The sequence below is a fragment of the Salmo salar genome, chromosome 14 (assembly GCF_965601325.2).
Source record: "Salmo salar chromosome 14, fSalSal1, whole genome shotgun sequence".
Taxonomy (NCBI): Eukaryota; Metazoa; Chordata; class Actinopteri; order Salmoniformes; family Salmonidae; genus Salmo; species Salmo salar.
This window is the reverse complement of record NC_138304.1, coordinates 103,748,598-103,772,333: the sequence shown is the minus strand read 5'-3', so window position 1 is coordinate 103,772,333 and position 23,736 is coordinate 103,748,598. Positions and strand designations below refer to the sequence as shown.

At 44.3% G+C, this 23,736-nt stretch overlaps 1 protein-coding gene and 1 long non-coding RNA gene across 2 annotated transcripts in view; one reads left to right on the top strand and one right to left on the bottom strand.

The window, feature by feature from the left end:
- The first annotated feature begins 680 nt into the window (after positions 1 to 680).
- LOC106570726 (uncharacterized) lies at positions 681 to 3,317 on the top strand. The gene is made up of 3 exons (XR_001320749.3): positions 681 to 1,151; positions 1,549 to 1,611; positions 1,725 to 3,317. It is a non-coding gene; the product is annotated as an uncharacterized LOC106570726 (long non-coding RNA).
- A 7,274-nt stretch (positions 3,318 to 10,591) lies between these two features.
- Positions 10,592 to 23,736, bottom strand: part of LOC106570727 (sodium-dependent lysophosphatidylcholine symporter 1-B) — a 45,952-nt gene continuing 32,807 nt past the window's right edge. Inside the window, exons 11-15 of the mRNA XM_014143212.3 lie at positions 20,732 to 20,815; positions 20,234 to 20,346; positions 13,818 to 13,961; positions 13,342 to 13,518; positions 10,592 to 13,108 (exon numbers count right to left, since the gene is read on the bottom strand). Coding sequence (XP_013998687.1) covers positions 13,054 to 13,108; positions 13,342 to 13,518; positions 13,818 to 13,961; positions 20,234 to 20,346; positions 20,732 to 20,815 — 573 coding nt within the window. The 3' untranslated portion in view covers positions 10,592 to 13,053. The remainder of the gene's footprint in view (positions 13,109 to 13,341; positions 13,519 to 13,817; positions 13,962 to 20,233; positions 20,347 to 20,731; positions 20,816 to 23,736) is intronic.

Here is a 23,736-nt window from a genome sequence, read left to right as displayed (position 1 = left end):
CCACCACCCCATATGATAAAATAACAGATTAATTCCTGGTACCACCACCCCATATGATAAAATAACAGATTCATTCCTGGTACCACCACCCCATATGATAAAATAACAGATTCATTCCTGGTACCACCACCCCATATGATAAAATAACAGATTAATTCCTGGTACCACCACCCCATATGATAAAATAACAGATTAATTCCTGGTACCACCACCACGCCATATGATAAAATAACAGATTCATTCCTGGTACCACCACCCCATATGATAAAATAACAGAATAATTCCTGGTACCACCACCCCATATGATAAAATAACAGAATAATTCCTGGTACCACCCCCACCCTATATGATAAAATAACAGAATAATTCCTGGTACCGCAACCCCATATGATAAAATAACAGAATAATTCCTGATAAAATAACCCAACTTGATGTGCTAGTTTGATCATAGTATTAAAGGGGAATGGAAACACTTTAGGAAGCGAATCAAAGCAAATAGATGTATTCAATACACTAATACTAAACGTGTTCATTTAACATAAAAACATCTCTATATTCATTATTTTGATCTTCGACCAGGTTTTATTTGAGCAACAGTCAGCGCCATTTTAAATTGCCATAGTAACGAGTGACAGACAGGAAGTGGTCTCGAAGACGGTGAGGTGAGGGACGGACAACAACAAATAGTCATTCAGACATGAACTATATAACGCCCAGGCTGTATGAATTGGCTCCTAAAAGATCCCTCGGTAAACTAACACATAGGCTGCCCAAAGACACGCAACTTTTAAAATAAATGTCTCCCGTGTCCTGAAGAGGAAGGACGTGCCAGCTCGATCTGCAGACGGCAGACTTCACGACGAAGGGCACTTTCGATGAGGCAACCGTGAGTTTCCGACTGGAAAGGAGTAATAAATAGGTCCTACGTTGAAGCTCTCTGCTTGCGCTTCCATTTAACATTTCGAGGGTTATGGTGTAGGGGTTACCGACCGACAGACCGACCAACCATCGCTGACTTCGGAGTCGAGCAAAAGCGACTGAACGGAGGCGACGCGAGTCAATGCAATGGAGCCTGAAGTAACGTTAACCGGTCATGACTGTTGTTGACTAGACCAGCGTTACACACTGGACAACTTTGTTGCAATTAAAAGGTAACTTAACTAGCAACTTAACTAGCAAGGAAATAACATTAGCAAGCAACTGAACTGAACAGTTTCTCCGTGTAACCTCTGTTATTAGGTAACGTTAGTTACTGTGGCTAGCTTCCACCTCAGATAGTCGAGTACTGTAATACATTTAGTTGACATTTTGTTTTTGTAATGTTTTTTTGTTAGCTCCACCTCATTTAGCTAGACTGAAGTTGGCAGCTAATGTTTGCTGAAAAATTAATGTCCCTGTATCCGGTGTGTGTGTGTGTGTGTGTGTGTGTGTGTGTGTGTGTGTGTGTGTGTGTGTGTGGACAAAGCATACAAGACAGGTAGCTTGTTAACACCAACTGATAGATTTGGGTTCAGTTGTCTTATTAACAAAACGTTTGTTTGTTTTCAGGATGACATCTTCATCCCTGAGAAGGTTTTCATCCTGGATGAGACTGTTCAGGAGGCAGAGGAGGTACATGCAAATCCAAGTTTATTTCTAAGGATATTGTTTATTTCAAGTATATGCAGTGATTCTTGAATGTAACTATAGCCTAATTAGATGCCTTAATTGTTTTCTACCTACAGGAAAGAACGGTTAGTACAGCATGCCAAACTGACCCCTGGGTGCCAGAGTGTTCCTATGCTGCGGTGGAGAAAAGGTCCACCGGGACCCTCACTAAAGAGGTTCCACCGGGACCCTCACTAAAGAGGTTCCACCGGGACCCTCACTAAAGAGGTTCCACCGGGACCCTCACTAAAGAGGGTCCACCGGGACCCTCACTAAAGAGGTTCCACCGGGACCCTCACTAAAGAGGTTCCACCGGGACCCTCACTAAAGAGGTTCCACCGGGACCCTCACTAAAGAGGTTCCACCGGGACCCTCACTAAAGAGGTTCCACCGGGACCCTCACTAAAGAGGGTCCACCGGGACCCAGCTTGATTGAGCTGACGTCCATCAGTACAACCGAGTCCTGACCCTGTACGCCGCAGATGGAACGAGACGGAGAGTGAGATCAGTGAAGACCAGGACTCGCTGTATGAACCTGAGAGCTCAGAATCACAATCATCACAGTGCGAGTCAAGATGTACTATCGATCACTTTGGGGGGAGCGGGATGGTGTTCCCGAAAATGGACAAGGAGCAGGTCATTCAACAGCGAGTTCAAAAGATACACCCCCATCCATAAAGGGAATCGGAGTGGAATTGTTTTTCCGCATATTTTTTTGATTTTCTTTTTTTAACCCGTTTCAGTGGATGTGCTACCTTGTCCCGGTTTTACTGTTTCAACTCTCTCGCTCTCTCTCAACGCTCAGCTATGAAAAGCCAACTGACATTTGCTCCTGAGGTGTTGTACTGTGGTTATTATTTTGAGTAAAAAGGGCTTTTTGTCAAATACATTTAAATCGATTACTATGCTGGATGCTGTGTATTCGCTACCTGTCTGAGTTATGGGACATTTTATATAGTATCTGTAACATATTTTGGTGTGTATTTAATCTGCATCTTAACTTCTTAAAGTTGTAATCAGCAGTAGAAACAATAACAAAGTATCTCCCTGCTCCTCTTTGGGTAAAAAGCTGAGGGGTGGGGCTGGAGAAATGTAACCACTCTCAAAGCTATAGATGCATGGACTGACCATCGATGGCATAAAAACTGTAATTCTGTTTCTGTGATCTGTTTCCACTACCATGTAGCCAGTTCGCTCTGGATAAAGACGTCTGCTAAATAGCATATATTATTAAAGTCTCCTTTGACTCTGCAAACTAGCTGGCCAGTGTAGTTACCATTTCCTTTCCAATAGATGGCAGCCCTAGCTAGATGCAGTCGCTACCCTAGCAACAGGGACACAGGATTAGTGCTTGTTGAAAGTAGTTTTATCTGGTTATGCTTGAACCTGTTGTTATAGTGGACAAGCTAACTAGTACTATTTTTACATAAGTCGCAGGCATTGGGTCTATGTCTTGAAAACAAATGACCTTGTTGTCATGTTGCTACTATGCTGTGTTGTCGTCTTTATGTAGTGTTGTTGTCTCGTGTTTTCTGTCATAGATAGATATATATCTATCTATAATCCCAGCTCCTATAGGAGGCCTTTTGGTAGGCCGTCATTGTAAATAAGATTTTGTTCTTAACTGACTTGCCCAGTTAAAGGTAAAAATAAAATAAATACGAAATTAACTTTGCCTTTGCTTCTGTATGTATGTGCACTTTATGGAAGAAACGACACACGCAGACCCTCTAGCTGAGGTGTGTCAGACAGCATATCTGTGTTAGTTACTGCTACGAGAACAAACATTTTGATCCGGGGCAACGATCGGCTCAAACATGAACAGCTTCAGTAAGTTTATTGGCTCTCTAACTAACATTATTTCATCCTCTGTAATAAACTCATCTAATTCTCAGACTCGGCAGCTACTCGGTTAAATTCAGCCATTTTGGGGAATTCCAAAATGTTCTCTCCTGCCAGCGATGCAACAATGCCAATATGGTGATTTACAGTTAGCTGGTGTTCTAAATCAGTGTTTCCATTCACCCTTTAATTAATGACAGAATGATTATTCCTCAGGCTAAGAAGAGCGAGTGCTGATGCCATGGTGATGTGTGTGAAGTTCCTGGGGGAATGTAGCTGAGCAAGGAGAGAACGCATCAGTGTATTGAGAGAGAGTGTGTGTTTCTGGTAGCTGATGTTGCCTCCCTTCAGTGTTTTACAGGTGACGTGTCCCAGTTTGGTCATCAAGCGTTTGTCCTGCCACTGGGCTACGCTCTCTCCTGACACCTTCAGGTCCACCTGGAGAGAGAGACAGAGAGAAACCCTCAGTGTACTGGGTTACACACTATCCTGATACCTTCAGGTCCACCTGGAGAGAGAGAGACAGACAGAAACCCTCGGTATACTGGGTTACACACTATCCTGATACCTTCAGGTCCACCTGGAGAGAGACAGACAGAAACCCTCAGTATACTGGGTTACACACTATCCTGATGCCTTCAGGTCTACCTGGAGAGAGAGAGAGAGAGACAGAAACCCTCAGTATACTGGGTTACACACTATCCTGATACCTTCAGGTCCACCTGGAGAGAGAAACAGAAACCCTCAGTATACTGGGTTACACACTATCCTGATACCTTCAGGTCCACCTGGAGAGAGAGAGACAGACAATACACTGTGACATGGACATTCACTAAGAAGTAGCAAAGTATCTCGGCTATTGATCTGTGCCTTAAAAGCTTTGGTGTGACTTACTACCATATATGGGCATATGAATGTATAAGGAAAGGCTGAGCTGATGGCCTCATTTTCAAGATGGCTGCTACCTACATTCTGGTTAGCGTTGTGAAGCATAAACAAAATAAAACACAGAATACGTCGATACGCACCGAAAGCCGGGACTCCACAGACCATGAGGATATCTTATTTGTCTGCCTGTGACATACCGTTATTGATCACCAGTCCCGAGAGTCAAAATGTTTATTTTACAAAACGTTTTCAGCAAACATCTTACAAGGTCAAATCAAATGTATTTATATAGCCCTTCTTACATCAGCTGATATCTCAAAGTGCTGTACAGAAACCCAGCCTAAAACCCCAAACAGCAAGCAATGCAGGTGATAAAACATAAAACATATAACACATTGCCTGCTTACGAGCTTGCAGGTATCCATTACACAGAGGATTGGCTACTTTGGCACGTTGACAGTCTTGCAGCCAATGAGATAAGCTGTCCAGGGAAGGACAGCTTAGAGAAGGACTGCTTCAATGACTAACAAGACTGGCACAAGCTACGGTGAAAGTGAAATCTAATCATCTACACCTGGGATGGAAAACAAACACAAACGCCATTTGGAAATAGTTCTGTTTCACTATTTTTGCACCTTTTTTAGTGAAGGACACGTGTGTAACCAAGTTGGTTATGATATCTGTTTTTCCCCATGTAAACTCAGCGGGAAAAAAAGAAATGTCCCTTTATCAGAACCCTGTCTTTCAAAGATAATTTGTAAAAATCCAAATAACTTCACAGATCTTCATTGTAAAGGGTTTTAAACACTGTTTCCCCATTGCTTGTTCAATGAACCATAAACAATTAATGAACATGCACCTGTGGTACGGTCATTAAGACACTAACAGCTTACAGTCGGTAGGCAATTAAGGTCACAGTTATGAAAACTTAGTAGAAAGGCCTCTTTTGTGTCCTGACTGTGAAAAACACCAAAAGAAAGATGTCCAGGGTCCTGCTCATCTGCTGCAAGGAGGCATGAGGACTGCAGATGTGGCCAGGGCAATAAATTGCAATGTCCATACTGTGAGACGCCTAAGACAGCGCTACAGGGAGACAGGACGGACAGCTGATCGTCCTCGCAGTGGCAGACCACGTGTAACAACACTTGCACAGGATCGGTACATCCGAACATCACACCTGTGGGACAGGTACAGGATGGCAACAACAACTGTCCGAGTTACACCAGGAACGCACAATCCCTCCATCAGTGCTCAGGCAATAGGCTGAGAGAGGCTGGACTGAGGGCTTGTAGGCCTGTTGTAAGGCAGGTCCTCACCAGACATCACCGGCAACAACGTCGCCTATGGGCACAAACCCACCGTCGCTGGACCAGACACGACTGGCAAAAAGTGCTCTTCACTGACGAGTCGCGGTTTTGTCTCACCTGGGGTGATGGTCGGATTCGCGTTTATCGTCGAAGGAATGAGTGTTACACCGAGGCCTGTACTCTGGAGTGGGATCAATTTGGAGGTGGAGGGTCCGTCATGGTCAGGGGCGGTGTGTCACAGCATCATCGGACTGAGCTTGTTGTCATTGCAGGCAATCTCAACGCTGTGCGTTACAGGGAAGACATCCTCCTCTCTCATGTGGTACCCTTCCTGCAGGCTCATCCTGACATGACCCTCCAGCATGACAATGCCACCAGCCATACTGCTCGTTCTGTGTGTGATATCCTGCAAGACAGGAATGTCAGTGTTCTGCCATGGCCAGCGAAGAGCCCGGATCTCAATCCCATTGAGCACATCTGAGACCTGTTGGTTTGGAGGGTGAGGGCTAGGGCCATTCCCCCCAGAAATGTCTGGGAACTTGCAGGTGCCTTGGTGGAAGAGTGGGGTAACATCTCATAGCAAGAACTGTCCATTATGGTGCAGTCCATGAGGAGGAGATGCACTGCAGTACTTAATGCAGCTGGTGGTCACACCAGATACTGACTGCTACTTTTGATTTTGACCCCCCCTTTGTTCAGGGACACATTATTCCATTTCTGTTAGTCACATGACTGTGGAACTTGTTCAGTTTATGTCTCAGTTGTTGAATCTTATGTTCATACAAATATTTACACATGTTAAGTTTGCTGAAAATAAACACAGTTGACAGTGAGAGGACGTTTCTTTTTTTGTTGAGTTTAGTTACTAGACCTTGATCCTGACTCTCAGTTCCACACATCCGAGTCATTGGACGAAGGCGTCTTCTGTCGGGCGGAGTTTTGTTGTTAAGAGCCCAAACGCTCAACCTAAACATTAACAGGTGACGCTTCCGGAGCGGTTTTAGAAGCATAAGGACCTTATATTTTATATCAGCAACAAATAATTTCCATAAAACAAAAGGTTCAATTAATACACACCTTGATAGGGTTAGTGTTCTCACACTTACCTGTGTGTAAGTGTAACAGAAGTGTAGTTCTGTCGGATGGCGGCACCCTGTCGTGACGTTGTATTAGTTAATGTGACGACTGTTGCTCATCGAATGATTAACGGTTTATAATTGCGTGATTAAATGAATTAAGCAATGAATCAAGCAATTATTAACTCATCAACCTGGGGCACCATGGGAACATTATTTTGATTGAGTTTCTATTTCCCAAATTAACTCAAAGGATATCAGAATATCGATTTTACAACAGTCGCTAAATTAATCAACCTCTTGTCTCATGTCTGAACGTCGCATAATCCGGGAATCTGCACGGACCCGGGTCCCACCAATGAGTTTACCACACCAATCTTAGTTGATTATTTATTTACTAGCAAGCTAAAATGATGATAAAAATACACATACACAAAACACAGTATAGCTATTGATTAGGACTTAGTATAACGGGCCAACACACTATGGCGCGTGTTACCCAAAATGGGGATTTAAAAGAGAGAGAAACCAAGAAAGTACACGAGAGAAATATACATTTGGTTCATTTGTCAGCCATGCTTATTTAAACCTAGCCTTGCCCCGAACTGCCGCTCTTATGGGTCAGAATATAATGATGTAATTACGTGTTGGAGGTCTCAGGTGGGAAGCTCCGCGTGTGTCGTTTAGGCTTCTCAATGACGCACTTCTCCGGCGCAACACTCTGGTTGTCCTCACGATGTCAGTGTCCTTCTTGGCTTAGGGGTCTGATCCCTCGCCCTTGATCTGAAAGGGGTCTTCTGAGGACAGACAGCTCTGTAGCTCAGAGCTCACAGCTTCGGACTCGAACGGTGTAGATACCACGATTCAATGGAGAGTGGAGGCTGGGTGGTTCGGCTTGAATTCACCCGCTTAGACACAGCTACTCGTCCGTAGCTCGTGTAGAAAAATATTTCTTTGTCTTCAACCTTGTGTTTCGTTTTGGGGTTTGTTGACTTTGTTAGACCTTCGCTGCAGCTTGGGGTCAATTAGTCTCCTATGTTAATTCTTCACTCTCCTGTCTTATACCCTCGGGTCAGAGGTGGGCGTAACCGCCTTTAGGGCAATTCTCTGGGCGGACCAAGTTAAGGGGCAAGGCCTAGATTTGACTAAAATCCTATTTTAGACACTACCTTCACATCTCATCTTTACCAAAACATTCTCTTTGATTTGGATATTTTCCACACAACGTACAATGTATAAACATCAGGCATATACTGGGAAAACTCTTAAAGGTACAATGTTTTCATAATAACGTCATCTCTTAACCTTTAATAATAATACAAAAGTTACATACATTTTCATATTCCACCTCTCGTCATGACCACCATTGTGGCTGACGGAAACCATTGTTCCAAAGTCCCTTTATTGCATGTTTAATGTTCTGAGGCCAGAATTCCATTGTGAGGACAAAGGAATTTCTCTGTGGCCTAAGGTTTGTTATGGCGTGAGGGGTCATAAAACCCCCACATCTTCAGACCCCTAGATCTCTCCTCCTCTGTTGGGGTTTTGGGAGATAATCTGTAGGGTGGTGGTCTCCTGTACCCTGACCTGATCAGGACAGTCATGACAACCCTAAGAGCTCGAAGCACGCAGCCCTATCCGATAATACTGCACTGTTGGAGCTAGAAACACAAGCATTTCGCTACACCCGCAATAATGTGACAAATAAAATCTGATTTGGATGGACGCACCCATAGCTGTATGGATCTGCGCAAAACAGCTACAGTAAGTATCTTTTTTTAGTTGAAGGATTCTTTCTCGCTTTTGAAAAATAAGAGCCATGTTTCGAAAGCCATGATTATTGACCTTTCTATACGTTAAAACACAGCATCGGGATTGTAGTTCACATGAGTCAGTCTGAGCTAAGCTGAGAACTGTAGGGAGGCCCCTCCGCACCTCTCTGATTCAGAGGGGTTGGGTTAAATGCGGAAGACACATTTCAGTTGAATACATTCAATTGGACAATTGACTAGGTATCCCCCCTTTACCTTTACCACATTAAACAGTAGCATGTTAAACATCAAGGTAGACTAGCTAGTATGTGAACGTTTTAGAGCAGCACGAAGTTAGTCACTCCCTAGTTAAAGCTGGCTTTAAATGATACTCTGAGGAACCTTCCAACTCTCCTTATATATCGAGGCAGGGTTAAGTTTTTATGACTGGTCGAGGAATTTGATAGCAACAACATTTGAGTCACCATCAGATCGATTCTTGTAAAAAATGTCAGTATTAAAAATGCTTAGCAACCTGTACCAATGTCTGTCCTGGACAACTGCGGTCCTTGTGTTGAAATGAATACTTCTAATAAAAACTTTCAGCGAACACAAGCACCGACTTGTTCCTCTTTTGCTCGTAGAGACATCCCAAGGATCCCGCATAGCACGGACTCAAATGGATCTCAGTTTACGTAGTGAGAGCAAGGAGGATGAAAGTCCGTGGTCAGTTTCACTGAACGTTTATATTAAAAAGTATGATTTTCAGCATCTTCGCGGAAGGACCGCAGTTGTTCAGGACAATTTGCATGTTTTACAAGACTCGACGGATGGTGACTCAATGTTGTTGCTAGCAAATTCCTCTACCAGTCATCAAAACTCAGTGGCAATATGTAACTTTTTGAGCGACCATACCAAATTCACAGACAATATGGTTTTAAGCAAGTCTATGGAGCGGTAGATATGTTTTATGTGCGCTATTTTTATGTGTATATTACTTTTTTACTACCGGTTTTGTACACCAGTTTCAAACAGCTTAAAAATATATATATTTCACATAATTTCATATGTTACAATAATTCTCTACACTATACTATCTTATTTTGTCACATAAACCTAAATTAGCTAGGATCAGGGGGTAGTCCCAGGCACTAGCTGTTCTGGAGGGGGGCAGGGGGGGCCAGTGCCCCTGTGACAACCATTTTGGACCCCCTTGTGGCCCCCCTAAATGTGGAGTATGAAATAATATTTACATAACTAATGCCTGCAATGCAGTGAAGAAAACGATATGACAACAATAACGTCTACTGTAACTGGCCCCTCTAACAGTACAACTGTCCCCAGCTTGCCCCCCCTCTTAGTTGAAAAGGTCTAGAACCGCCACTGGTCCCAGGTGTAACCAATGTGAAATAGTTAGCGGTAGTGTGCGCTAATAGCGTTTCAATCGTTTCAATCACGATCTGTCAGCTTTCACATTAACCCTCTACCCCAGTAATCACTCCTTTCAATGGAGCCACTTCTCTTTTCTTAATTCGTTTAACACGGAGAGTCTGTTCCCTCTAACCAGCTTAAAACACAAACAATTACCACAAGACCACTTCTGGTTACACTCACCGATACCACAGCAACCAACTCTGTTTTCACCCACCTTAAAACCACAAATGGATCAGCCAAAAAGGCAAGGGTCCACTTTTTCCCAAAACTTCCAATCCTACTCTCACAGACTTGTCTTTATCCTGACCCTCTGTGCAAGCATCGAGCTCTGAGAAATTTACCAGTGGTGGAAAAAGTACCCAATTGTCATACTTGAGTAAAAGTAAAGATACCTTAATAGAAAATGACTCAAGTAAAAGTGAAAGTCACCCAGTAAAATACTACTTGAGTAAAGTATAAAAGTATTTGGTTTTAAATATACTTAAGTCTAAAAAGTAAAATAATAAATAATTTCACGTTTCTTATATTAAGCAAACCAGACAGCAACATACAAAATAATTATATACAGATAGCCAGGGGAACACTCCAATACTCAGACATAATTTACAAACAAAGCATTGAATGAATGAATTCCCACAAAGCACAATACTGTATTAATTAGTATTTATTAAATGTAACAGCTCTTTTTAAATAACTACATCGATGAATATCAGTTCACATCAGTTTCTGTTAACAAAGATATTTCAAACTTTTACTTACATTCAATATTTACATTATGCACAGGAGGTAGCGTTTTATACAAGGCATTATAAAACGTCTGAGCTCTCTGTGTTGGTGATCTATAGTGATATTCCCATTGGATCAGAGCTGAAACGTTTGTCTACCACTGCCTCAGAGGCAGGCGGGACTGTCTCCATCTCCAATCCAATCAATAGGAGGAGACTGATCAGGTAAGAATGGCAGGGGGGCATCTGGTGACTGAAGCTGGATTTGTCACCTCTCTCCCGCTTCCGGCTCTCAAGATGCCCGTCAACTCTGGGTTCTAGTGGAATATTCATTACAGAAACCATTTCAGTTTAAGAATTAAACAAGTTTCTATTGGACAAATCCAGGTAGATCCCTCCCATTCGCTTCCATTTAAAAAACGTTTTGCAACAGTAATGAATACACCCCCAGTGCATTAGACCGTTCCTCTACAGTCATAATGCCCTGGACCAGAGCTAGTTAGTAGAGGAATATACTTTTACCCTGGACCAGAGCTAGTAATGCCCTGGACCCGAACGAGAGACATCAAACATGACTTCCCTTCATAAATGGTTGAAGGCACTGCTCAACATGTATTATCTGTAAATATTTAACTGTGTGTTTGTGTAACATATGACATGATATGTAGGATTATCTTTCCCACAGGACTGTTATGAATATCCATTTCTTTTTCCCCCCTATAGGTCAATTTAGACACATGACATCATGGTAGACACTGTCAATACATTAAACTCAGACTTCAATCCCCACTCCATTTTCCAATACTTTTGACTTTTGTATTCTTCCCTTTTCTTTAATGAAGCAATGGACATGCATTTAAAAAACAGGAGACAAGGCTGAGAATTTACTGTTTTTAAAAACTAAAATGGATTTTAAAAATGATAAATGTTTTGAGCTCAATCCATAAAGTGAGAACATTTTATTACACATTCAAAACTAATTTCAGTAGGAACAGCAACCTGTAAGGTCTTCTCTTAAATAGGACAAATACATTTTACTCATATACTTAAATGAATGTCATCTTTCTAGATTTAATACTAGCTGTCATTATGGTTTTGATCCAACACTGAGTTAATGACTAGCTGTAAGAAAAGCAACTTTAATAATACATGATTGTATAGGCTGTGTAAAATAGTTTGGTTAACAGTTATTGTGCTATAGTGGTTCTGGTTTAATGGTGAGATTAAGAAACAGTGTTTTTGAAACATCTTTTACTTACATATATTAGTTACCTACAGGTGTTGCAGTTGGGACTAAATCTCTTCTGGGCATTACTGGGGTGTATTCATTGGGGCACACCGTAGCAAAAATGTTTTGCAACAAAAAGGAGTTTCTATTGGACAAATTCAGGTAGGTCCCCTCCCCTTGGCATCCTAGTGAATACACCCCTGTTGAATGAGCCAATGAAAAGTGAGGAAGGAAACGAAAAAAAACCAAAAAGGAATCCGTGACATGTGGTGTCAAATAGTAGACAAGGTCTTAAAACCTTTAAACAAAAAAAAAAAAGGAACTAAAAACGCTGAAATCACACTTTGTGAATCTTTCAACGCTAGATAGGGTTCTGACTTGTTTTCTACATAACACTCAAAAGACCGTACCAAACTGAAGTCTGTAGAAACGCGTATAATAGATATTCAGTTGTAGAAATGTTCTATATCTCTACCAAAATAATTTGTCTAGCTTTTTTTCAAACCTTTATTTAACTGAAATGTAAACCGAGTAGGAAAAACAAAAAAAACATAGGGCCATTTTATTGAGCTATTGACGGTCGTCTTCACCATAGAAAGACTGTCGTTCAAGGTTCACACTTGAGGGGAGTAGTAGATTGTTCTAGAACAATGTCTAAAAAAAAAAAAAAAAGTCTTGAGCTTTTGAAAATTGTACCCACGCTAGATCAAGTTCTGACAGAAATATTCAACATTGGCAAAATACACACACAAAAAAAAAAGTACACATCACATTAAGGTTTCGTGCAACATTCATGGACGACAACAACAAAAGGCTGTGTTTTACAGTACTCTATTGAGTCTCCATAGAGTGCACTAGGAAAATCGGGTTGACTTTTTCAGACTGCACCCAAAACAATTTCTCTGAGTTTGTCACAGCTTAAGTGGGCTGGGTATTGAACCAGGAACATCATCCGTCTTAGGATTCCGTCGCCATGAGATACTTTTGTTGTTCGTTGCCATGGGGCATCGTCATGATGACAGGTGCTCTGAGACACGTGAGCAGCAGTGTGATTGGATGGTAGCAGTATCTCCGTCGTGATAGGTCCAGCCCGAGTTAGCCCCACCCGGTGCAAGCAAGCAGTGTCACTCCAATGGTCCATGAGTGTTCTAGAAACTACACCATGTTGTTCAGTTCTGTGGAGTCAGTTTCTGAGTCTGCCTCATTTTCCCTGTGAGAACAGAACAGAGAGCCATGGGGTTAGACATGGCACATACAAGCAGTCCATAATATATCTGAACAGTTCAAAACAAAATGTACTTTGAGTAGCCCGGGTACCAGGCGTGTCAAAAGATCAGAATTTGGCAACGCCTCCAGATCATATCTATCCAATCCTTTCAGATATACAGGAAATGCTTGGGGTTACGAGGCCCCGAGTTCCCCAGCCAGACACGCCAGTCTTACCGTTGCTCCTGAAGCAGCTTCCTGTTGCCCTGCCTCCTCTCTTCGTCGATTGGATAAGAGCGGAATAAGACCAGGCCAATCAGAATGAGTCCTATGGGCGCCGCGGAGACCAGAACCTTCAGGGTTATATCCACGTTCTCAGGCTGGGTGCAACCTCGAGTCCTATACCCTGCAAAACTACACACACACACACACACACGTTAGAGGTTGATTGTACAAATGAATGTGACACACACTACTAATTTGGACGCGAGAGCCAGAGGAATCATATGGGGCGGACGCGAGAGCCAGAGGAATCATATGGGGCGGACGCGAGAGCCAGAGGTATCATATGGAGACTGTAGGGTTTATCCTCTCACACCAACAACATTTACCTACGTACAGTACAACAGTGTGTTTGTGTTTAACTTAGAAAGTGCAGAGATGCATTCCAGTGTACTGTGTGTGTGTGTGTGTGAGTAAAAGAGTAAACTTACTCCAAGCTGAGAGTAGAGATCCCCAGGGAGATTCCAGAGGCAAACTTGGTGAAGAAGACATAGAAGGAATAAAAGATGGCTTCGTGGCCTTTAGAGTCTGGGTTCTGGACCTGGAAGTCATCCACCACGTCTGGCAGCATGGACCTAGAGACAGAGACAGACCATAATATCCACGTCTGGCAGCATGGACCTAGAGACAGACCATAATATCCACCACGTCTAGCAACATGGACCTAGAGACAGACCATAATATCCACCACGTCTAGCAACATGGACCTAGAGACAGACCATAATATCCACCACGTCTAGCAACATGGACCTAGAGACAGACCATAATATCCACCACGTCTAACAACATGGACCTAGAGACAGACCATAATATCCACCACGTCTAGCAACATGGACCTAGAGACAGACCATAATATCCACCACGTCTAGCAACATGGACCTAGAGACAGACCATAATATCCACCACGTCTAGCAACATGGACCTAGAGACAGACCATAATATCCACCACGTCTAGCAACATGGACCTAGAGACAGACCATAATATCCACCACGTCTAGCAACATGGACCTAGAGACAGACCATAATATCCACCACGTCTAGCAACATGGACCTAGAGACAGACCATAATATCCACCACGTCTAGCAACATGGACCTAGAGACAGACCATAATATCCACCACGTCTAGCAACATGGACCTAGAGACAGACCATAATATCCACCACGTCTAGCAACATGGACCTAGAGACAGACCATAATATCCACCACGTCTAGCAACATGGACCTAGAGACAGACCATAATATCCACCACGTCTAGCAACATGGACCTAGAGACAGACCATAATATCCACCACGTCTAGCAACATGGACCTAGAGACAGACCATAATATCCACCACGTCTAGCAACATGGACCTAGAGACAGACCATAATATCCACCACGTCTAGCAACATGGACCTAGAGACAGACCATAATATCCACCACGTCTAGCAACATGGACCTAGAGACAGACCATAATATCCACCACGTCTAGCAACATGGACCTAGAGACAGACCATAATATCCACCACGTCTAGCAACATGGACCTAGAGACAGACCATAATATCCACCACGTCTAGCAACATGGACCTAGAGACAGACCATAATATCCACCACGTCTAGCAACATGGACCTAGAGACAGAGACAGACCATAATATCCACCACGTCTAGCAACATGGACCTAGAGACAGACCATAATATCCATGTCTAGCAACATGGACCTAGAGACGGAGACAGACCATAATATCCACCACGTCTAACAACATGGACCTAGAGACAGACCATAATATCCATGTCTAGCAACATGGACCTAGAGACAGACCATAATATCCATGTCTAGCAACATGGACCTAGAGACAGACCATAATATCCACCACGTCTAGCAACATGGACCTAGAGACAGAGACAGACCATAATATCCACCACGTCTAGCAACATGGACCTAGAGACAGACCATAATATCCACCACGTCTAGCAACATGGACCTAGAGACAGACCATAATATCCACCACGTCTAGCAACATGGACCTAGAGACAGAGACAGACCATAATATCCACCACGTCTAGCAACATGGACCTAGAGACAGACCATAATATCCACCATGTCTAGCAACATGGACCTAGAGACAGACCATAATATCCACCATGTCTAGCAACATGGACCTAGAGACAGACCATAATATCCATGACTAGCAACATGGACCTAGAGACAGACCATAATATCCACCACGTCTAGCAACATGGACCTAGAGACAGACCATAATATCCACCACGTCTAGCAACATGGACCTAGAGACAGACCATAATATCCACCACGTCTAGCAACATGGACCTAGAGACAGACCATAATATCCATGTCTAGCAACATGGACCTAGAGACAGACCATAATATCCACCATGTCTAGCAACATGGACCTAGAGACAGACCATAATATCCACCATGTCTAGCAACATGGACCTAGAGACAGACCATAATATCCACCATGTCTAGCAACATGGACCTAGAGACAGACCATAATATCCACCACGTCTAGCAACATGGACCTAGAGACAGAGACAGACCATAATATCCACCACGTCTAGCAACATGGACCTAGAGACAGACCATAATATCCACCACGTCTAGCAACATGGACCTAGAGACAGACCATAATATCCACCACGTCTAGCAACATGGACCTAGAGACAGACCATAATATCCACCACGTCTAGCAACATGGACCTAGAGACAGACCATAATATCCACCACGTCTAGCAACATGGACCTAGAGACAGACCATAATATCCACCACGTCTAGCAACATGGACCTAGAGACAGACCATAATATCCACTATGACTAGCAACATGGAACTAGAGACAGACCATAATATCCACCACGTCTAGCAACATGGACCTAGAGACAGACCATAATATCCACCATGTCTAGCAACATGGACCTAGAGACAGACCATAATATCCATGACTAGCAACATGGACCTAGAGACAGACCATAATATCCACCACGTCTAGCAACATGGACCTAGAGACAGACCATAATATCCACCACGTCTAGCAACATGGACCTAGAGACAGACCATAATATCCACCACGTCTAGCAACATGGACCTAGAGACAGACCATAATATCCACCACGTCTAGCAACATGGACCTAGAGACAGACCATAATATCCACCACGTCTAGCAACATGGACCTAGAGACAGACCATAATATCCACCACGTCTAGCAACATGGACCTAGAGACAGACCATAATATCCACCACGTCTAGCAACATGGACCTAGAGACAGACCATAATATCCACCACGTCTAGCAACATGGACCTAGAGACAGACCATAATATCCACCACGACTAGCAACATGGAACTAGAGACAGACCATAATATCCACCACGTCTAGCAACATGGACCTAGAGACAGACCATAATATCCACCATGTCTAGCAACATGGACCTAGAGACAGACCATAATATCCATGTCTAGCAACATAGACCTAGAGACAGAGACAGACCATAATATCCACCACGTCTAGCAACATGGACCTAGAGACAGACCATAATATCCACCACGTCTAGCAACATGGACCTAGAGACAGACCATAATATCCACCACGTCTAGCAACATGGACCTAGAGACAGACCATAATATCCACCACGTCTAGCAACATGGACCTAGAGACAGACCATAATATCCACCACGTCTAGCAACATGGACCTAGAGACAGACCATAATATCCACCACGTCTAGCAACATGGACCTAGAGACAGACCATAATATCCACCACGTCTAGCAACATGGACCTAGAGACAGAGACAGACCATAATATCCACCACGTCTAGCAACATGGACCTAGAGACAGACCATAATATCCATGTCTAGCAACATGGACCTAGAGACAGACCATAATATCCACCACGTCTAGCAACATGGACCTAGAGACGGAGACAGACCATAATATCCACCACGTCTAACAACATGGACCTAGAGACAGACCATAATATCCATGTCTAGCAACATGGACCTAGAGACAGACCATAATATCCACCACGTCTAGCAACATGGACCTAGAGACAGACCATAATATCCACCACGTCTAGCAACATGGACCTAGAGACAGACCATAATATCCACCACGTCTAACAACATGGACCTAGAGACAGACCATAATATCCACCACGTCTAGCAACATGGACCTAGAGACAGAGACAGACCATAATATCCACCACGTCTAGCAACATGGCCCTAGAGACAGACCATAATATCCACCACGTCTAGCAACATGGACCTAGAGACAGACCATAATATCCACCACGTCTAGCAACATGGACCTAGAGACAGAGACAGACCATAATATCCACCACGTCTAGCAACATGGACCTAGAGACAGACCATAATATCCACCACGTCTAGCAACATGGACCTAGAGACAGACCATAATATCCACCACGTCTAGCAACATGGACCTAGAGACAGACCATAATATCCACCACGTCTAACAACATGGACCTAGAGACAGACCATAATATCCACCACGTCTAGCAACATGGACCTAGAGACAGAGACAGACCATAATATCCACCACGTCTAGCAACATGGCCCTAGAGACAGACCATAATATCCACCACGTCTAGCAACATGGACCTAGAGACAGACCATAATATCCACCACGTCTAGCAACATGGACCTAGAGACAGAGACAGACCATAATATCCACCACGTCTAGCAACATGGACCTAGAGACAGACCATAATATCCACCACGTCTAGCAACATGGACCTAGAGACAGACCATAATATCCACCACGTCTAGCAACATGGACCTAGAGACAGACCATAATATCCATGTCTAGCAACATGGACCTAGAGACAGACCATAATATCCACCATGTCTAGCAACATGGACCTAGAGACAGACCATAATATCCACCATGTCTAGCAACATGGACCTAGAGACAGACCATAATATCCACCATGTCTAGCAACATGGACCTAGAGACAGACCATAATATCCACCACGTCTAGCAACATGGACCTAGAGACAGAGACAGACCATAATATCCACCACGTCTAGCAACATGGACCTAGAGACAGACCATAATATCCACCACGTCTAGCAACATGGACCTAGAGACAGACCATAATATCCACCACGTCTAGCAACATGGACCTAGAGACAGACCATAATATCCACCACGTCTAGCAACATGGACCTAGAGACAGACCATAATATCCACCACGTCTAGCAACATGGACCTAGAGACAGACCATAATATCCACCACGTCTAGCAACATGGACCTAGAGACAGACCATAATATCCACTATGACTAGCAACATGGAACTAGAGACAGACCATAATATCCACCACGTCTAGCAACATGGACCTAGAGACAGACCATAATATCCACCATGTCTAGCAACATGGACCTAGAGACAGACCATAATATCCACCATGTCTAGCAACATGGACCTAGAGACAGACCATAATATCCACCACGTCTAGCAACATGGACCTAGAGACAGACCATAATATCCACCACGTCTAGCAACATGGACCTAGAGACAGACCATAATATCCACCACGTCTAGCAACATGGACCTAGAGACAGACCATAATATCCACCATGTCTAGCAACATGGACCTAGAGACAGACCATAATATCCATGTCTAGCAACATGGACCTAGAGACAGAGACAGACCATAATATCCACCACGTCTAGCAACATGGACCTAGAGACAGACCATAATATCCACCATGTCTAGCAACATGGACCTAGAGACAGACCATAATATCCACCATGTCTAGCAACATGGACCTAGAGACAGACCATAATATCCACCATGTCTAGCAACATGGACCTAGAGACAGACCATAATATCCACCATGTCTAGCAACATGGACCTAGAGACAGACCATAATATCCACCATGTCTAGCAACATGGACCTAGAGACAGACCATAATATCCACCATGTCTAGCAACATGGACCTAGAGACAGACCATAATATCCACCACGTCTAGCAACATGGACCTAGAGACAGACCATAATATCCACCATGTCTAGCAACATGGACCTAGAGACAGACCATAATATCCACCACGTCTAGCAACATGGACCTAGAGACAGACCATAATATCCACCACGTCTAGCAACATGGACCTAGAGACAGACCATAATATCCACCATGTCTAGCAACATGGACCTAGAGACAGACCATAATATCCACCATGTCTAGCAACATGGACCTAGAGACAGACCATAATATCCACCACGTCTAGCAACATGGACCTAGAGACAGACCATAATATCCACCATGTCTAGCAACATGGACCTAGAGACAGACCATAATATCCACCACGTCTAGCAACATGGACCTAGAGACAGACCATAATATCCACCATGTCTAGCAACATGGACCTAGAGACAGACCATAATATCCACCACGTCTAGCAACATGGACCTAGAGACAGACCATAATATCCACCACGTCTAGCAACATGGACCTAGAGACAGACCATAATATCCACCACGTCTAGCAACATGGACCTAGAGACAGACCATAATATCCACCACGTCTAGCAACATGGACCTAGAGACAGACCATAATATCCACCACGTCTAGCAACATGGACCTAGAGACAGAGACAGACCATAATATCCACCATGTCTAGCAACATGGACCTAGAGACAGAGACAGACCATAATATCCACCATGTCTAGCAACATGGACCTAGAGACAGAGACATCCACCAACAACCAAACACTAGACACACATAAGAGTGTAGGGGTTAGAAACATAAGGGAGAGAAACCAGAGGAGAGAGACGACAGCGAGAGGGTCGGTAAGGTAAGAGAGGGAAAAACTCCAACTCACCACGGCAACAGGAAAGCAGCAGCGACTCCGACCCCGGCAGCAAACGACACCATGTAGGTAATGATGAGATTACTCTTCACACACACCACCAGGATCATGAAGGGGATCACAGACTGCAGAGAGGACAGAAACACTATTATAAACACCAACGTCATCACACACCACCAGGATCATCATCACACACCACCAGGATCATCATCACACACCACCAGGATCATCATCACACACCACCAGGATCATCATAACTGAGACCCTGGTCCAATAAAGCATGTCTCCATGGATTAAGGCAGGCTTTCCCCAAACTCGGGTCCTGGGGCCCCAGGTTTTGGTTTTTGCCCGAGCACAACACAGCTGACAAAAAAAACAACACTTGATGAGAAGTTGGTTATTTGAAAATCAGCTGTGCAGGGCTAGAGCCCCTGGGGGGGGTCCCAGGACCGAGTTTGGTAAACCCTGGACTATGGCATGGTGCTGTGTGATCATTCTGCTTAGTCTTACCGAGGTGCCGATGTACACAGCTTTCTTCTTGCCAAACTTGGTGAGGAACCACTGCCAGAAAGGGATGGTGAGCATCGCAGCGAGCTGGAGACGAGACAAAGAAGAAATGTGTCGTTTTTAGTCAAAACACTTCATATAGAAATAGCTGTATCCATCTTTTCGATGTCCTTTTTCCTGCTTTGACCTAGCTGGCGTTCCAGTCCATTTCTCCTTTTGCCAACGTGTAAAGAGAAGGGTCGAGTCTGAAACGGAAACCTATTCCCCCATGTAGGGCACTACTTTTGACCAGGGAACATATGTACTACATTAGGGAATAGGGTGACATTTGGGATGCAATGTTGTGGAATATTCAGTCTCTGGAACATGTGTTGAGGCAGACTACAAAACACTCCAAAACAAAAACAAAAAACAGCAGTTCAGTCTGGTTCGTGTTTAGGATTTACCAGTCTTCTTAACGTAGACATTTTACAAAATGCAAAAACTGCTTCAAAACATTCCAACTCAAGTTAAGATCAAATGCATCTGTTTTTAATCTGAAATAATTTGTGGGTAACAATGAAATAACTTACTGTGACCGTTTTCAATTAAAATGGTCAAAAAGAAACTACATTTATTTTTGAAAGATTTTTTGCTAGGACTGTGTGGGAGTGGTCTGGGTAGGGAGGGGAAAACTGAAGAATAGCTGTCATTGGCAGAGGGGTTCAGAATGCTTTCTTATTGGTCTATTAACCAATTTACCCCCTGGTGATGTCACCATGGAAGGCCAAAACTCCATCAGGCTGAAACCGCCAGTGGTCTTTTCAAACAGCTCTTACACTAAACATTTATTATTTTCAAAACGTCACAGTATTAGTACTGTAGGCTTTAATAGTGCCAAGGAAGTACAGAGCATAAAGGTACATTTCCCCTAAACCTGCTCTAGTAAAATGCAGCACTCAGTCATTTGAGTAATTTCATTTTTTGTGTCTTTCGGTCATCAGGATTTTGTCATTGAGTCACCTTTCTAGTGCATCACCTGTGGGCTGGATCGCATCGGCTAAACATCTTCCCAAAATGTTTGGTCTGCTGCTGGGCGATACCACGCCAAGGCCGCCTGGGCGATACCAGGCCAAGGTCGCCACCACGCCAAGGTCGCCTGGGCGATACCACGCCAAGGTCGCCTGGGCGATACCAGGCCAAGGTCGCCTGGGCGATACCAGGCCAAGGTCGCCACCACGCCAAGGTCGCCTGGGCGATACCACGCCAAGGTCGCCTGGGCGATACCAGGCCAAGGTCGCCACCACGCCAAGGTCGCCTGGGCGATACCAGGCCAAGGTCGCCACCACGCCAAGGTCGCCTGGGCGATACCACGCCAAGGTCGCCACCACGCCAAGGTCGCCTGGGCGATACCACGCCAAGGTCGCCTGGGCGATACCACGCCAAGGTCGCCTGGGCGATACCACGCCAAGGTCGCCTGGGCGATACCACGCCAAGGTCGCCTGGGCGATACCACGCCAAGGCCGCCTGGGCGATACCACGCCAAGGTCGCCTGCATCTAGCTTCCCTTGAACTGTCTGCACCCCACTGCCCCCTCAAAAGTCTTTCTCCTTCCAGCATTAAACATTTCCAGTGTCTACAAATAAAAAAAATAAAAAAATAAAAAGAGGTATATTTCAGAGTGAATAGAGTCACATGTTCTGAACACAACAGGCTACTGTTGTCCTGTCTGCGCTCACCATTCAATTAGCAGCATAACCACTTCCCACAAAGATCACTAGGAAAACTACTGGCTACAGTAGAGTCACAACAAAGAGAGTCCCAAGTGTCACCCTATTCCCTACTTAGTGCACTATATGGAATGGGGGCCATTTGAGGACACTGACCAGAGACAAGGTCCTTTTGTCTTGTTGTCTCCTCATGAACCAACTTCCTCTGCATTGGGGACAAGGTCTCGTATGTCTAACACCCCCCCCCCCTGTCCGTCCGTGTTCCCTCTACCCGGCCCAATCTGGCAACCCTGTTGAGTTACACTATTACCAAACAGTGTAGCAATGAAGACTGTGCCCTCGCCCAGAGAGGAGCCAAGCCACCTGGAGTGACCCCATTAGTGAGGCCAGAGAGATGTGGCGAAAGGCTTTTAGTGCAGAGGCCAGAGAGATGTGGCGAAAGGCTTTTAGTGCAGAGGCCAGAGAGATGTGGCGAAAGGCTTTTAGTGCCGAGGCCAGAGAGATGTGGCGAAAGGCTTTTAGTGCCGAGGCCAGAGAGATGTGGCGAAAGGCTTTTAGTGCCGAGGCCAGAGAGATGTGGCGAAAGGCTTTTAGTGCCGAGGCCAGAGAGATGTGGCGAAAGGCTTTTAGTGCCGAGGCCAGAGAGATGTGGCGAAAGGCTTTTAGTGCCGAGGCCAGAGAGATGTGGTGAAAGGCTTTTAGTGCCGAGGCCAGAGAGATCTGGTGAAAGGCTTTTAGTGCTGAATAACATTAAGCTTTAGAATGAAGAAAACAGGTTAAGAACCTTCAATAGCCTTCGAAGGGGTGAATATAGAATAAAGCTGCTCTAAAGTCAGTTTAGTGTCTCTAATGGTAAGGATTAGGGGAGGGTAAACTGACCCTAGACCTGTGCCTAATGGTAAGGATTAGGGGAGGGTAAACTGACCCTAGACCTGTGCCTAATGGTTAAGGATTAGGGGAGGGTAAACTGATCCTAGACCTGTGCCTAATGGTAAGGATTAGGGGAGGGTAAACTGACCCTAGACCTGTGCCTAATGGTTAAGGATTAGGGGAGGGTAAACTGACCCTAGACCTGTGCCTAATGGTAAGGATTAGGGGAGGGTAAACTGACCCTAGACCTGTGCCTAATGGTTAAGGATTAGGGGAGGGTAAACTGACCCTAGACCTGTGCCTAATGGTTAAGGATTAGGGGAGGGTAAACTGACCCTAGACCTGTGCCTAATGGTTAAGGATTAGGGGAGGGTAAACTGATCCTAGACCTGTGCCTAATGGTAAGGATTAGGGGAGGGTAAACTGACC